Consider the following 16,372-nt stretch of genomic DNA (forward strand, 5'->3'; position numbering starts at 1 on the left):
GTCTGTGTCTCCTTACGTTTATGACATGTAATCATCCTTTTTGCACAGCTTCCCACCGTGTTCAAGCTTCCTTCATGGAAACCCTCACAGAGCTGCAGCCTTACCAAAAGAGGGAAAGCTGCAGGAAAGCTTTGTGTAGGATATTACCCGTGTGTGTACCTTGGTGTGCTGTCTGCTGTTCTCACAGCAGCTCTGCCTCAGGGGCTCCTGTTCAGACTGATGGCTGAAACAACCCCTCTGGCTTTGTACAGAAATGCTATAGGGACTCTCTAAGCAGTAGATTACTTACATCCAAATATAGTGTTTGCAGTTGAACTAGCATCCTGTTCAGGGTTTTTTGATTTTTCTCTCAGTTTCTTCCATTTGGCCAGTGATTCAGCAGATCCAGTGTTGTTTCCCATGTATTCTTTTTAAAGTACTCAAAATTTCCCAGCATCATCAACTGGGACTAATGGCTTATTATGCTATATCCTAAGGCAGCTAAGGGTAGAGCATATGCTATACCCGTGCTTTATGTCAAAGGCTCTGGATTTTACATGAAGGTAAAAAAGGGAGCACAGATGGTTCTTGGTTGTGTAGCAAAGGAGCTTTCTTTGTGCCTGTATCTTAATTTGCTGGAGTTTCAGCACATTTTAACACAAGGCTGAGGCATTCCTAGGTATTTAACTTTTATTTCAAGACTGAGCTGTGGCTGAAAGCTCAGAGGCATTGCACCCCATATTTCTTAGGGGCTTTAGAGAACTTGAACCATTGGTGCATTAGGTGCCCTGTGGGGCACAAGTCTCCAGAGCAGTCATTGCTGAGTGCTCCTTTAGTGGCTCTGAGGGTGGCCATGTCTGTGGTGAAAAGTAATACTTCATTTTCATTTGTCTGAAGTAATTTTTTTGGGTGGAATTGTTTCATTCTCCAAGGGTACAAGGAAACTGCTACTTTAATTGGAGAACTTTACCCTCCAAGCCAGCTTCAAAAGTCAGCAGAGCTGCTGCAGGTACAAGAACTACCTAAGCAGAAATGGCTTGAACTGTTCGTGCCATCTCCTTTGCTGGCTATTTTAACCCTGGGTTGTGTTCACCTTTGGTATTGTATGGCTGGTCCTGGGTTGGACCTTGCCAGGACAGTCCTGGGCTGCTGGTAGTTTGTGGAGCAGCTAAAGGATGTGCTGTGGGTGCCTGACAAGCCTCTGGAACTGCTGCAGTGCAATTAACAGTGAACCAGTGGCCCAGAATGGAGGGAAGGGTCAGTAGGCACACAAAAGAATTGGGCCTAAGGATTCAAAGGGAAGAGACCAGGAAAGGCAAATGAAGGATATGGGTGAGGGCTCAAGTAGTTAATCCTAGATACAGGGGATTGCATTTGCATTTCATTCCCCACATACACTGTAATTATTTTTATCACCACATAGGTTTACTATAACAAGAAAGTGCCTTTCTGTGGAACAGTGATGTGTAAAATACTGGATTCTAGGTTGTTCGAAATGTGGGCTTCCAAAGTTGAGAATAAAGAACTGTAATTAGTAAAGTATGCTTTCCTCCAAGAACTAATAGTTCTTTGCTGAGCAATATGATTAATCAAGAAGAGATTAAACATTTTCTGTCATCTTGTGTTGTTACCACTGTTATTTCCTGACTGCAATGTTGGTACAGGTCCATACTATAATATTTTTAGGTTAAATGAGTTTTTTTAGTGGAATGCTCTTTACACATAAAACCATACTGACTTGGAGGAAAAGGGTCTTCTCATTTAAGCAAAGAGTTACATTCATTTTTTTCATGTTGCCTACTTCCTTTGTCCAGTGCAGAACTTGTAAATTGATTTGGGGCCTTTGCAAATGAAATACTTAGTAAAACTAGAAGTATTCCTGTCAAAGATGTTGGAAGGCAAAGCTCAGTTCAGCAACATTGCTCACTTTATACATGCATGAAGTACAATTAATTTTCGTTCAGGTGAAGTGTTGCAAGATTAAAGAGGCTGAGGCTCAAACAAATGTAAATATAAGGCCCTTAAGTATTCATATTTTATTTCTCAGTTCTTAGAAACATTGTCCTGTAATTAAAGCAGATTTTTGGGCTTGGGAGGAGGGCACACATAAAGTGTCTGACTTTTTGGCAGACTATTCACAAGAATTTGGCTGTTTTCCTAGACTGAAATTCTGCAGAAATTCTGTAATTGTTAGGGAAGTATTATTCCAGTATGGCAGATCTGTGTTCTGAGTGGCATGTGTAAGCTGATTTGCAGCCCTGTTCATACATCTCTGTTTGTACGTGGGTGCACCGATTAAATTTTTGGAAACCCCAACTAAACCAACACCGCTGTTTTTCTGACCAGATATCCATAATGATTCTCAGAATACACTGAGCAGAACTTCCTTGGAACATATTACTGGAAAATTCATGGAATAGAAAGGAATTTCATATAACTCTGGGAATAGCAAACTACCCAAGAAATTTCTTAAAATCGGGATATGGCACGGGTTGTACTTTCAATATGAAGAAACTGTAACATCCTTATGGTGCTTCTGCATCCTCTTGATGTCAAACAATACAAATCTGTGGGATGTGAAAACAGTTGTGGGGGGATTTAACTGCTGTCGCTTGCGTATGGGTTATTGCTTTGTTTAATTGAGTTGTTTTGCACCTAGTTTGCAGAGCAACTAAATTAAACAAAGAGCTGTGATTTACTCTGAATGTCTGTGCTTCCTCTGAAGGGGAAGAGGCCCACTGAAGCACACGTCCGATGTCATCAACGCCGCCAAGGTGATCTCGGAGTCGGGCTCGCGCATGGACGTCCTGGCACGGCTCATCGCTGACCAGGCGAGTCTCCACTGCAGGAACCCTGCCCTGCTCAGCCCAGCACCTCCCAGGGTCACAGGACTGCCTGTGACACAGATCCTGTCTGAGCCTCTGCCTGCATGCTCCTCTCCGTGTGTGTCAGGGCTCTGTTCTGTACACTCTGGAATGGATGGGTACATGCATCAGACGCGTCTAGGCACACGCTTCCACCTGTGCATGCATTGTACATGTGTGTGAATATTTGTGAGCTCTTTAGGCTATGATTGCAGCATCTTAGACATACACATAGATATGTACATACATCACACGTGTCTAGGCACGCGCTTCCACCTGCGCATGTATTGTACATGTATGTGAATATTTGTGAGCTCCCTTAAGCTATGATTGCAACATTTTAGACATACAGTATATATGAATATGTATACATACATATGTATACAGATACATATTTAATATATATATATATTCATGGCTGTGCTTATATATATATAATTTTTATTAACATATTAAGGTATATGTTAGTATATAAATAGTTGTATAAAAAGCTGTTGTCCTGGTTTAACCCTGGGTGGCAACTGAGTACAATGCAGCTGCTCAGTCACCTACTCCTGGAACTGGAAAAAAAGGAAACCTAATGGGTTGTCATAAAAAGTTCAGTACTTTAAAATATAGTAGTAGTAGTACTAATATTGATGCTGAAAGAGAGAGAGGGAGAAAGGACTGAGACCAGAGAGAAAAAAGTGATGCCTAGCACAATTCCCCAGCATGTGCTGACCAATGCCCAGCCTGTCCCTGAACAGCAATCAGCCCCTTCCAGGTGAGTTCCCCATACTGGCCATGGTACTCCATGGAATTGGTATGGAAGAGCCTTTGGCCAGTTCACGTCACCTGTCCTGGCCATGCTTCCCACCAGCTGCCTGTGCTCTACTCATTGGCAGAGGGTGGGACACTGAAAGGGCCTTTTGTGCCACCTTCCTTCCCATTCTTAATCCAGCAGAGCATGAGGCCAGCCACTGTGGAGAGCATGAGCTGTGTGCCAGGCAAAGCCAGACCAGCTGTGCAGGCAGCAGTGCAGGGTGCAGGTTCGTCCTCTCCTGATTGACCTGGGTGAATTACTCAGCAGCAATGCAGCTGCTCCAGGTGAGCTGTGGGAATGCAGGATGGAGCACTGGCACAGAGCTCTGCTGCTCTGGGCAGGTGCTTGGTCTCAGCACCATCTTAGGAAGGACAGACATCTGTGGCTCCAGAATGGTTTGTTCTCCACCCTCTGCAGAGTTACAGAATCGATGCTTTTTGCTGTACCTTCCTTCTCTGCCCCCCACCCCTAACACTGGCTGTTTTGGCCTCTGCAAATCTGCAACTTGAAGGTGATTTTTGGTTTTGCAATTAATTTTTATTTATAGTTATTTTAAGTAACTCTTATCACCATGAAAAGCCAAGTGTTAGAGCTGGAAGGTATGCTGTATTGCTGTTGGATTTTTAGATCATCAGATGGCTCAACCTCCCACCAAGAAGAGCCCAGCCAGGAGCAGGGTAACTCAGGGGATCTGCAGTGGCATTTGAGCACCCCTGAAGCATCTCTTCCTTTGTGGCTGCCTTTCAGGTCCAGGGCACCGCAGGACAGTCTCTCTTTCCTCTTCACTCTTTATTTTCATTCTGTGCTTGATTTCCTACCATCTAGGAAGCAACACCAGTCTGTTGCTAACCAGTCTGTTAGTGGTTGTCATGTGTCTCTCTGAATTCCAGATAACAAAGAATTTCTATTTTGCATCTATACAGTTGTGATCAGATTTGTGGATAAAATAGGTAAAATGTCTGGATTCCCCATTCTGGATCTTAACTCACTTTCTTCCAGCACTGGAATACAGCTGTTTTCAAGATTTTATCTATTACAGATTAAAATTCAAACCTGTCACTGATACACTGCAGAAAACGATGAGATAGAAAAGCCAAAGATGAATAAAGGTCGTAAATTCCTGCTGGATTTAGGACAGAGAATCCACTCTCACTAAAATATTTCTTCTATGAAAGAAAGATTTCAGCTGTATTAGTAAAATGATTCCAGACTAGAAACATGAGCAAATCAGTGTGGGGAGAAAGTATTCATGAACTACTAGTGGTGATAATTCATGTGTCCCCTCAGAGCTGCTGGGAAATGTGACATAATTCAGGTTATTGTAACCCGTTTACTGAGTTGACTCCAACTCCTTGCCTTTGTCCTTGCTCAGAGCTTGCACACAGCTGGCACCTGGGAGCCACCTGACCCCTGGGATATGTTCTGTGCATCTGAAGGACACTCCTTACTTACATGTGTTGCTTGGATTTTAGATGAAGTTTTACATTACATTGCATGTATTAAAACCAGAGAAATCCAAACACAAAAGATGAACCAAGGCAGTTCTTCCAGTTATGGTGAACACAATTGCAAATATTGCTAGATAGGTGTCAAATTTAGTAAAGAGAATCTTGCTTTATTCCTCCTGTTACAGACAGTATGATCCTCTCATTCCTTGCATGGCTAGAGAGCTTTTAACTTCTGTTAAAAGAAGCTTTAAAAGGTTTTTTTGGTTGTGCAAAGTTATTCTTCAACTGCAAAAGCTCTTTTCTCATTGTGGTGGTTTTCTTTAATCTTGAAGGTATTTTCAAATTCCTTTTCTCAGCTGTTATTTTGCCAGGTCTCCTATGCCCTGCACTCCTGGGGTCTTAAAATAAAATAAACTTTACATTCCTCTGGGCTACCAAATAACTGTTCTCTGAATTTGGGCCAAACTGAGTAAGCCCTTCAGGAATTTGGTACTCAGAGTAGACCATGAGTGCCAGCAGTGCCTTCCTGAGCAGCATTTGCACTTTTTAGTGGAGTATTTCACATGTTGCCTTTTACTAACAACTAAATTCTGTAGCATTTCTATTATGTGAAGAAGAAGGATTTGTATGATTTTTATACCTCCCTGTTGCTGTGTTTGCAGGGAAGGCATAGAGTGTGGTACAATTAGCAGCACTCAGCTATTTCAGTCCACAGTCACATGCACTTCTAGGATGGCTCAGAGTAACAAGGGTTACAGCATTGGCAGCAACCTATACAAATGAATCACAAGTGCATTATAAATTCGTTATCAGGAGACGTTCCCTTTTGTCAGAAGATTTTTGTTCTTTGTTCCTTCTGTAAGAAGATTTTTGCTACTTAATGTGACCTGGAAGCCCTAAGATAATGAAGGCAGTGAGTACCTCACCCTGGGTTGATGAAATATGCTGGAGAGTGAGGTCTGTATTAAGAGCCTCCCATTAGGTTCCCAGTCAGGCAGGCCCTGGCTGGGTCATTCAGAATGCTATTTGTCAGAGCTAATTACAGTGGTCAGGAAAGCACTGTTCAAATAATCCCTTTGGGTGACAGAACCCCATTGGTGGAGCAGCAAAGCTCCCTCCTGAATGTGCACAGCATACATTTATAGTAGGTGGTGGGTGATTATACCCAATATAGATCTCCATAAAGACAGATTTGGATTCTATAGAGAAATGCTTTGGTCTTTTTTTAGCAAGCAGATGAAGTGAGAACAAAGCAAACCCAGAATGGTCTGTGGTCAGAAGCTCCTGTGATTGTTCATTCACACCCCCTGTGCAACTGCTGTGCCTCTGGCTTTTTCTCTTGGATGGTGAATGCTGCTTTCAGTCTGGTTTTAGTCACTGCATTATTTTAATTTCTCAGGGTTTTTTTGATGTTCGGGTGGATATTCTATCAGGTGAAATACCCCTGCATCTTTGGGATGCAGGTCACTTCTGATGCTGCTCTTAACAGAAAGCCCTTGTTAGCAACAGCCTGCAGGATGTGTGGGGAAAAACCTCGCAGAATCTGATGGGCTCTCCAGTCAGGAATGTGCAGCAGTAAACTAATAACTATCAATTGTCTGTGGGATGATGAAACTCAGAATTTATTGATTGTCCTTCTGTTTGGTGAGCAAATGCTGCTTCTACCAGCTGCTTCTGAGCAACAGGTAGATGATTCCTTATGCAGTGTCCTCCCTGCAGTGCATTTGTTCCAAACGTCTGCTGATGGCTGATCTGACACGCTACAAGGCATGAGGTTTAATTTTCTGCAGTGCTTGTTGCTGGTGAGAGCAGTGCAGACCCTGCCTGCTGTGTGAGCGGGGTCCTGGCCAGCCCGCCCCTCTGCTGCAGTGCTGCGGCCAGAGCTCAGGCACGGATCCTGTGCTGCCAGGAGGTAACTCTGGGTACTGACACAGCTCAGGAGAGCGTGGCCTGACTTCCATGGTGCTCCCAGCCTCCAGCAGCCATGCCAGAATTTACATCACCAAACATATTTCTGATACACTTGACATGGGAGATACTCCTTGATACTTTCCCATTTGTTTGTCCAGTAATTTCTTTTACTTATGTAAAAAATTAATATAACCATTCTGTAACAAAGATTTCTGCAATTTAACAACCCCACATTAAAAACCATTTCCTTTTTTGTGCTCCTGGGAGTCACTTTTAATGACCCCTGGGGTTTGTAGTGGAGGAAGAATACCAGAATTCAGCACAGAATCCTCCTTCTGTCTGGGCCTTGGTGTGACTGGTGCAGGACAAGGATGCACTGTATCTTCTCAGGTAGTGAAGCTGTGGATATGGCACAGCCTTGTACAGTAGCATAATTACATTTCAGGAGAATCTTCTTATCCAATGCCCTGCACTTGCTTTTTTGAATGCTTTTGGCACTGAGAGTGTTTCCACAGAACCTCAAGGTCTTGTTCATGAGCGCAATTTCCTCACCTTTGATGTGTATTGTCTGTACACTCCTAAAATGGTACACATTTCCTCTGTACTGCTGTGTAAGGGAGACATACCTGTGACTGGCCTGACACTAGAATATAAAAGAGTACTATATAATAATAATTTTTGTCTCTGAACTTCTGTAATTGGACTTGTCACTGTTTGAAGTGGATAAGGAACTATACTGGCACCCTATACACCTTTCTCTATAATTTTTCTGGCCAGAGGGATAAAATCAAAGTGTAACTAAGGAAGGAAAAAAATTATGAAGAAAGAATGTCATTCCAGGAATACACACCATCTTGGTATTATGAGTTCTGATGCTCTAAGGAATTGTATTGTACTTTACTTGAAGTATAATTTTTTATTAATTAAATTAGATAAACAGTATCCCAGCTTTCTAAACACTGAGATACTATTATATAAATACTGCTTTGGACAGTCCTTAAAGCAGTGCTTAATAAGGAAGAAATAAAAATATATTTTAGGGCATTTTCCATCACATAGAAAGATAATATTTCAAGGAAATGTTCTGGTTTTGTTGTAACCTGTGACCAAATACAGGAAACAATAATGAATGTAGCAGAACATGAGGTAAGGACTGATGTTAAGTCATATTAATTAATTTAAAATTGTACACTCTGACCTTGTTTACTGTTAACTTGCTACTATTGCATAGCCATGAAAAACATCATTGTTACACCAGCCCTTTGAACATGTACTGTTGCTTCAGCAAAGCCAGGAGCTGAAATATTTTTGGAGTTAAGTAGAATGGGTGCTTTTTCTGGTTCCTGGTGGGTTTTGGATTTAAATTCACTAACCACAATTTTAAAAAACCACAGGTGATTGTTGACAGTGTGCAGTTGGTGGGGATGTATCTTTGCTTTTTCAGTATGCAAAGCTGAGCAGAGATACAAAGCTGTCAGAAGGAAGGGGCTGTATTTATCATGTGTGTACCACAGCCGGGCCAGCACCATGTCTGCAAACCTGCAGGGATCTCGTACTTATTTATCACTCATACTCTTTCCAGCTGTGGGAGCACACAAGGGGCTCACCATTCCCCTTTAAGATCCCTTTATTCTGCCAGAGCAATGAGAGTCAGCCTTAGAACAAATTCATACCCAGCCTTTCATCACTGGCCTGGTACCCACAGAGCAACATTGCTCTCCAAGTACTCCATGTATTTTGGGAAAAAATCAGGTTACAGCAATCCTATTTTTATTTCTATAATAGAAATCTGCATTGTTAAAAATATTGACAATTTTTATTGTGACTTTTCCATAAGACATTCTACTTTTGCTGTTGTCACAGTTAGAGAAGATGTGCAGATTGAGTTCAATACAGCCTGGATGGAACACAAAAAACCCCATAGATCACGTTACAAGATAAAGCATAATATATAGATGTTAATATGTCTCTGCATGTATGGTTACATAGCCCACAAAATCTGTTTGGATTACCCTCATCACTGTTAATAGAGGTACTTTCTTAGAGATCATCTAAGGACTGGAAGTAACTCCATACACTAAATACAGAGTGCATATGGGGAATCTTAGGCTTCATCTGGGCTTCCAACTATAGCTTTAAAAAGCTTCCCAAGAGGAATGAACCTTGCAGCCTGATACAAGTGCAGTGTATCTGGAGCAAGGCTCCAGTAGTCTGCAACTGGAATACTCCTCAGTGAAGTTTCAACGTGATCCTGAGACATCATTTTGAATCAGCAGTTACTGAAGTGCTTTATTTATTGTTCTTTTCAGTGCCCAGACCAGTCGTGCAAACAGGATTTACTAGCTTACCTGGAACAGATCAAGCTATACTCCCATCAGCTCAAGATCTGCAGCCAGGTTAAAGCAGAAATCCAGAATCTCGGTGGAGAGCTCATCATGTCTGCAGTAAGTAGAAAAATAGCATCAAGTACTCTGTTAGTCAAACGTGGTGTTCCATTTGAGTTGGGCTTTCCTGTGCTTGCAGCATGTTCCACTGTCACTCCAAAGCCTGTTTTCTTTTCTAATACCCACTTAACAGCAAGAATCTCTGACCGTGATGCATACAACTTATAGCTTTAAAGAAATAACAATCACCTTTTTAAATTCTCACAGCACATTATCACTGTTATTCTGAAGTAGTTTGGTTTGAAGAACTGTAAGGTGCATTAGCTTACACATGTGGAATATGCTCGTGTGTGTCTGAATACAATAAAAACAGTCCAGGAGTGAAGTTCAAGGCCAGAAAAAAATGTTGCAGGACATTCTACAGGTCAACAGAAATAAATAACAGGAAGAGCAAGGTGACGTGATTCCTGAGTGAATTTATTGACTTTGCTTTAATTTGCTTTAAGAGTTACTTGCTCCCTTACAGCCAAGTATCATTAGCCATGGAAAAGACATTTTGTGATTTTATGAATCTTTTATGCACTTGGCCTCAGCATAACCATCCATAAAATGCCTTCACATTCCCATGTGTGACGTGTTACTACCTGGAGTCCATAGGATTGTGATTTCGAGGTATAAATCTGGCAGACAGCACCAAAACCACCTATGACACTGGGCACATTCCTACCACTTACATGCTTTGCAGTATGTTCAAAGGAACTTCCATTCCCATAGTTTGGAATGCTCGCTCTCTCTGTCTCTCTCTCCCCACCTGTTCCCCTGTCTGTGCCTGTACGTGTCCCTGGCTATCTGTGTTCATCTACCTCTGTGTATCCTGACCTGTATCTGTCTGTATGTATCTATACCTGTCTACACCCAGTGATACCTGTCTCTATGTCCCTCCATCTGTCTGTACCTATCTATACCTGTCAATATTTAGCTCTCCCTGTCTAAACCTGTTTGTCTATATGTATCTATATCTCCACCTCTCTGTTTATACACATCTCTACCTATATATCTATATGTATTGCTAGTCAGCTATACATGTCTATCCATCTATACTTGCTCCACCTGTCAGTCCTTGTCACTCTCTGTTTATATATATATCTCCCTCTCTGTACCAATCAATATATGACAAAATCTCTGTCAAAGATCTGTCTCCACCACTGCCAATATCTCTGTCAGAACCCACCAGAATGCAAGAGAATTTGTGTCAAAAAGTGTAAGAATCTGCCAAAATCTAACAGAATTGGCTAAAATCTTAGAGAATCTGTCAGGATCTATCTGTACCTGTCTCTATCTGTCAGCGTCTGTGTACCTGTCACTACCTCTCCCTGTCAAAAATGTCTTTTATCTAGATAGTCAGTATCTACCTCTGCGTGACAAAATTTGTCAGCACCTCTCTGTCCATTTCTGTCAGCCTATCTGCCCCTGTCTATACCCACACCTTGCTCTAGAGCTGCCTCTACCTGTGTCAAGATCTCTGTACCTGTCTCTACCTTTGCCTCTCCCTGTGCCTGTCTATTCCTGTCTTTACCCATCAATATCTGTACGTACCTATTTCTGTCTCTCTCTAGGCCTACCTATCCCTATTTATGTTTCACTAAAACTATTCTTAGATTTGATGTGGTTTGTAAATAATCAGAAATGAGCCTTTGTTGCTGAGGTGAGATTTGAAACACTCATTTCTATAGGATACTTGTGCTGGCTAATTTAAATGGTAATTGAGACACCATATTTGAACCTCTGGAACATACAGTTAATTTTAATTGAATATACAATTTCTGAAGCCAGTGCGTGTTTTCACTTGCGCTGCACATTAACAGTTTCTCTTCCTTACCTGTTTCTATTCACAAGCACTTCTGTGACCAGTGTGGGTTACAGTAAAGCCAAATATTTGAACCAAGTTTGGTTCTTGCTGTTTCTGCTTCCTGCTGCAGAATACTCACATTGTTGTCTTTACCTTTTATGTTGTGTAACTCCTGTCAACCGTGCATAATCTGTCTGGTGCAAAAATTTTAAACTCTAAAAATAAAACCCCAAATTTAACTTGATTGATAATCCCAAAGAGATGACTATAGATCCTAAGCCTGCTTCAAGGCAGGAGGGTGAGAACTTGTCCTGTATGCATCCAGAAACTTGAGAAAGCCAACTGTGTGTTTGTAGCAGTGGGAACAAAGCTACACGGATCCCCTTATGCATCGGAAGGAGATCCCTTTATTGTAGAAATGGGCCCCTTTTTATACCTTTAACTTTAGCCTGACGTAACTGAAACCAAACCCGGAGTAACAGAACTCAACAGAGGAAGCACACCCATTGGCTGGCCCAGCTGCCATGCTGCTGTCCACATTCCTCCCGTCCAATCAGCTTCCTACTCATACATTCCACATTCCTCCCGTCCAATCAGCTGCCTACTCATGCATTCCACATTCCTCCCGTCCAATCAGCTTCCTACTCATACATTCCACATTCCTCCCGTCCAATCAGCTTCCTACTCATGCATTCCACATTCCTCCCGTCCAATCAGCTTCCTACTCATGCATTCCACATTCCTCCCGTCCAATCAGCTTCCTACTCATGCATTCCACATTCCTCCCGTCCAATCAGCTTCCTGCTGTTGTATCGTGGCGCGATTCCCCGAGCCGTGCCGTGCTGGGCGGTGAGGGAAGAGAACGGGCGGCCGCTCCCCCTGTGAAGCTCTGCTGTCCCAGTTGGTGGCGCGGGAACAGACGGAGGCGACACGGGACTTGGGGGTGAACAGGATGGTTTTATTCAGTGAGCCCCAAGACCCCCTCGGGAGCGGGAGCAGAGGTTTTATACAAGAATTCAGGGAGACGGGTGTAGGAACAGCAACCAATGAGGGAACAGCAGGGGAGGAGTTTAGGGCAGAACTAACATATCACAAACCTATCAGGGGAAACAGGGGAGTGGAATAACCCAAAATAACCAATAGGGTTTCGTGTCTCACTAAACAGACAGGGAATGCTCTGGAAGCAGGAAAGGGAGCTAGGAGGAATGACAGGGAAGGTTCCAGGGAAAGGGGCAGGGAAAGGGAGGATTGACAACTGGGGAGAGGAGGAGATTAGGGATGGGGGAGGGAACAGATATTGAACAAATATCTAATTAAAGACATACCACTGCATCCTACTCATACATTCCATGTGTCCTCCCATCCAGTCAGCTTCCTACTCATACATTCCACATGTCCTCCTGTCCAATCAGCTTCCTACTCACACATTACCACATGTCCTCCTGTCCAATCAGCTTCCTACTCATACATTCCATGTGTCCTCCCATCCAATCAGCTTTCTACTCATACATTCCATGTGTCCTCCCATCCAATCAGCTTTCTACTCATACATTCCATGTGTCCTCCTGTCCAATCAGCTTCCTACTCATACATTCCACATGTCCTCCCGTCCAATCAGCTTCCTACTCATACATTCCACATGTCCTCCCGTCCAATCAGCTTCCTACTCATACATTCCACATGTCCTCCCGTCCAATCAGCTTCCTACTCATACATTCCCACGTGTTTTCCTGTCCCAGCTGCCTCTGGCACAAAGCAGCCGTGGACGTCGCTGTCGCCCCAGGCCTGTAGCTGCTCAGGCCAATGCTCATTGCCCTGCTAGCTCAGCACACACAGCGTTTCCTTTGGGAGCCAGTGGAAATGAAGAATTGTACTTAGAGGCCTGAATGGCTTTGCGGGTGTTCTGTGAAATCAACGTGAGATGCTGCAAGGTTGCTACTCTCTTGTATAATCTTTGAAAATGCCCCGATAATTACTGTGTTCCTTTTTTTTTTTTTTTTTTTTAATAATATGGGTGCTACATAGAAAAGAGTTAAATTGCTAGCCAGTGTCAAACGAGACCTGTGTTCTCACCCCAGGTCTTTTAAAGACAGTGGAGACACGGTTGGTGTCAGTGGTTATGAAAAATTTCAAGAAAATTGAAAAAAAGTTTTCCTGGTCTCTGCTGTGGGAAGGGAAGGTCATTCATGACTGACTGTGCTCTTCTGCCCCCCTGCAGTTAAAATTGTGGTTATCTGAAAGTGCAGCCCAACCAACCAGTGATGGCCTTTTGTATTAATTTAACTCTATATGCTTTAATTGCTTCAGTTTTAGAAGAATAGTGGGATTTATGTTGATAAGTTGCTCAGTCGAGAGGGAGAGAAATGTAGTAGTGGTATAAAATGGCTGGTTATTGAATTGCTTTTCTTAAAAGCTGGAGCAAGTTCCAGTTTTGAAAGTGCATGTGGGGGCTTTAGAAATTGATCACATTCCTAGGTTAGCTGGCCTTGAAAGAAGTGACAAACCCAAGTTATGTATGAGGCAGGAGAGGGGTTCTTCTCCCCCTTCCCACCTTCTCCCTCCCCAGAAAATAATATCAGAACTCCATTAGAAAATACAGGAATTGGAACTGTAGGGGGAATTTAATTATATTTTGTATTCTACCTAGTCCTGATCTTGTCTGAATGAGAATCAGAAAAGGAGACAGCAAGCCCTTGCAGATAGTAAAGGTTTTATTGTGCATTAAGTAAAAAAAATTGAGTCTCCAAATACCTGAAACTGAATCCATCATCTGGTTAGTGAAGATCTGCTACAGGAAAAGAAATCTGCCAGAAAGAGCATTAGGAAATAATCGTACTCACAGGTTTCTCCATTGTTTGCCCCACCCCTGCAACCGTGTAGGTATTGTGCAGGAATGACCTCCCTGGTCCTTGGGCATCCTCCCCTCCTCTGGCTGGCATTGGCTCTCACTGGGACAGGCAGCACAAAAGTTGAGGGGAGAAGCTCCTCTCCTGTGAGAAATGACACATTTCCACGTTCAGATGGGTCAGTACCATCTTCCACAGTAACAAATCCACCCTGAGTACCAGCTGGTGGAATCCACACATAAAATCACTGTTTTGAGATGGCTCTTACATTCACCCCACAGCTCCTTTCTCCAATCATTAGAACTGTGCACAAGGATCTTGGGTTTGAATCACCTTCAAGGAAAGTTCCTTCTCACAAGAGCAGGAGTTCATTAAAAAAATAATCCAAACCAGCCTCCCTTGAAGCCTTAGGACCAAGTGAGAGGGATGAAAAGCAGAGGATGTAGCGTCAGGTGTTTGCAGATCTGCAAAAGAAAGCACTGTCTTCTTGAAACAGAGCAGCCACAGTTGCTGTCTTGCCAGTTCTGGATGATGCTGTGGTAGATCAAGGAACCCTAAACGAAAGGAGCCCTAAACTGGTGTTCCAGGCTGTGGATAGTACCGTGGAGCAGTGGGTGACAGTGCCATGGCACAAGGGCAGCTGTGTCCCTGTCAGCAGGAAACTGTTCTCACCTACATGCTGGTCTGCACTGGAGGAGGTGCTGCTGGCTGTCAGCATGACAACAAAGACCATTATGCATATGCAAAACTGTTGAAATCCATAAACACAACTCAGTCCTCTTCAGCTGTTTTTGATGTGTGTGCTCTGTGCCCATGTCTGCCCTGCAGCAGTGCTCATTCCACACCCCCCTCCTGGGGTGTTTTCCTACAGTTCATACCTGGCTGTAGCATCAGTGGAGGTTAATGAGGCCACTTTCCCTGGGACAGCTGGGATGCTTTGTGGAGCTCCCAGCTGGCAGCTCTTCTCACTGCTGTCCTTGTTTAGTGGCTTTTGGACTTCAGGCTACACACACTTGTAGTCTGCCTTTTCTCACTGTCCATCCCCAAGCTCCGGTTCTTTCTTTCTATTCAGTTCCTCGTTACGGAGTTTAGAGGGGGTCTTGTGCAGAAAAAGGGAGGAAGAGATGTGGATCATCACCTTCTAGGTCTCCATTCGTTGCAGTTTTATTGTTTTCATTCATGAAAAATTCCTTGCTCGCTATTTAGTCTTTCATAGGCCCATCCAATATTGTGAGTACTTGCATTGCCAGGTTCTAAGCTGCACAAGTCCAAATGGTGAGGACTCACTAAGTCTTTGTTAGAAGTGAATAAATAGCAAATGGACATTTCCTTCTATTAATTAAACTGGTGCCTCTTCAGGCACAAAATAATGGGGTAACATTTGCAGTATGTAGATTGACAGTAATTGCATTCATTTATGCAGATAAGCTGATACTTCACTTACAAGCACTGCACAGCAATAGGCTTGCACCTTACCATGCCAGTTTGCTCTTTTTCCAAAAATGGCTTTAACTAGAGAGAATTATATCACAGGGCAGAAAATGAACATATCTTACATATTAATACTGTTCTCCATTACTTTTGTCAGGCAATTCTGTTTTGTGCTATTTACAGTCATTATCTTATGTTTCATTTTATATTGTACTCGGTGAGAGAGACAGAGCTTTTTCGCCTTAAAAAGGAAGGGTCTGGAAGAGCAAACTCTCAAGAGTTCCAGTATCCCAGAATTTGCTAACTGGCACAGAAGCTTCCTCCCCCACCCCACATTGGCTAGCATTACCTCTGCACTAAGGGCTGTTTCCCGTTGCTGTTTCTGCAAATGTCTCATTTATCTTCAGCTCTTCCCCCTGGTATCTCAAGAGCCAGACTTAAACACTGGCATCAGGCTGCTTTGTGCCAAATGGAGGTGGTTTAATGTGTCTAACCTCATGTTCCAAGGCTGGACTGAAATATTTGTTTCCCTTCCTGAGTTCCTGGGCCTGTTAAATCACAAGTTTCCAGCATGACATTTGAGATAAATGTGTTCAAGCTTTGAGGGCTGAACCACAGGTGAAAACACAGAGGCAAAGCCAGAAGTTAGAAAAATTCAAGGCAGGGTCCCTGCCCCCAGGCCTTTGGCTGTCACAGTCCCAATCCCTGGATATCCATAGTCCAGGAAAAGGCTGTCCTGGCCAAGGTGCACTGCTGTGGCAGCTGGCAAATGGCCCCATGCCTTCGCCACTGGAAGGGGTTCAGCTGCTGCTGCAGAGGAGCTGCCTCTTCGGCAGGGCAGGAGATGGGAGCAGGGCA

The 16,372-nt window shown here is 43.2% G+C and overlaps 1 protein-coding gene across 1 annotated transcript in view; it reads left to right on the forward strand.

Moving 5' to 3' along the window:
* CTNNA3 (catenin alpha 3) overlaps positions 1-16,372 on the forward strand; it is a 412,512-nt gene that overhangs the window by 387,484 nt on the left and 8,656 nt on the right. The window contains exons 16-17 of the mRNA XM_077784793.1: positions 2,705-2,810; positions 9,314-9,448. Coding sequence (XP_077640919.1) covers positions 2,705-2,810; positions 9,314-9,448 — 241 coding nt within the window. The remainder of the gene's footprint in view (positions 1-2,704; positions 2,811-9,313; positions 9,449-16,372) is intronic.

This window comes from Lonchura striata, chromosome 7, assembly GCF_046129695.1.
Source record: "Lonchura striata isolate bLonStr1 chromosome 7, bLonStr1.mat, whole genome shotgun sequence".
In the NCBI taxonomy this organism is placed as follows: Eukaryota; Metazoa; Chordata; class Aves; order Passeriformes; family Estrildidae; genus Lonchura; species Lonchura striata.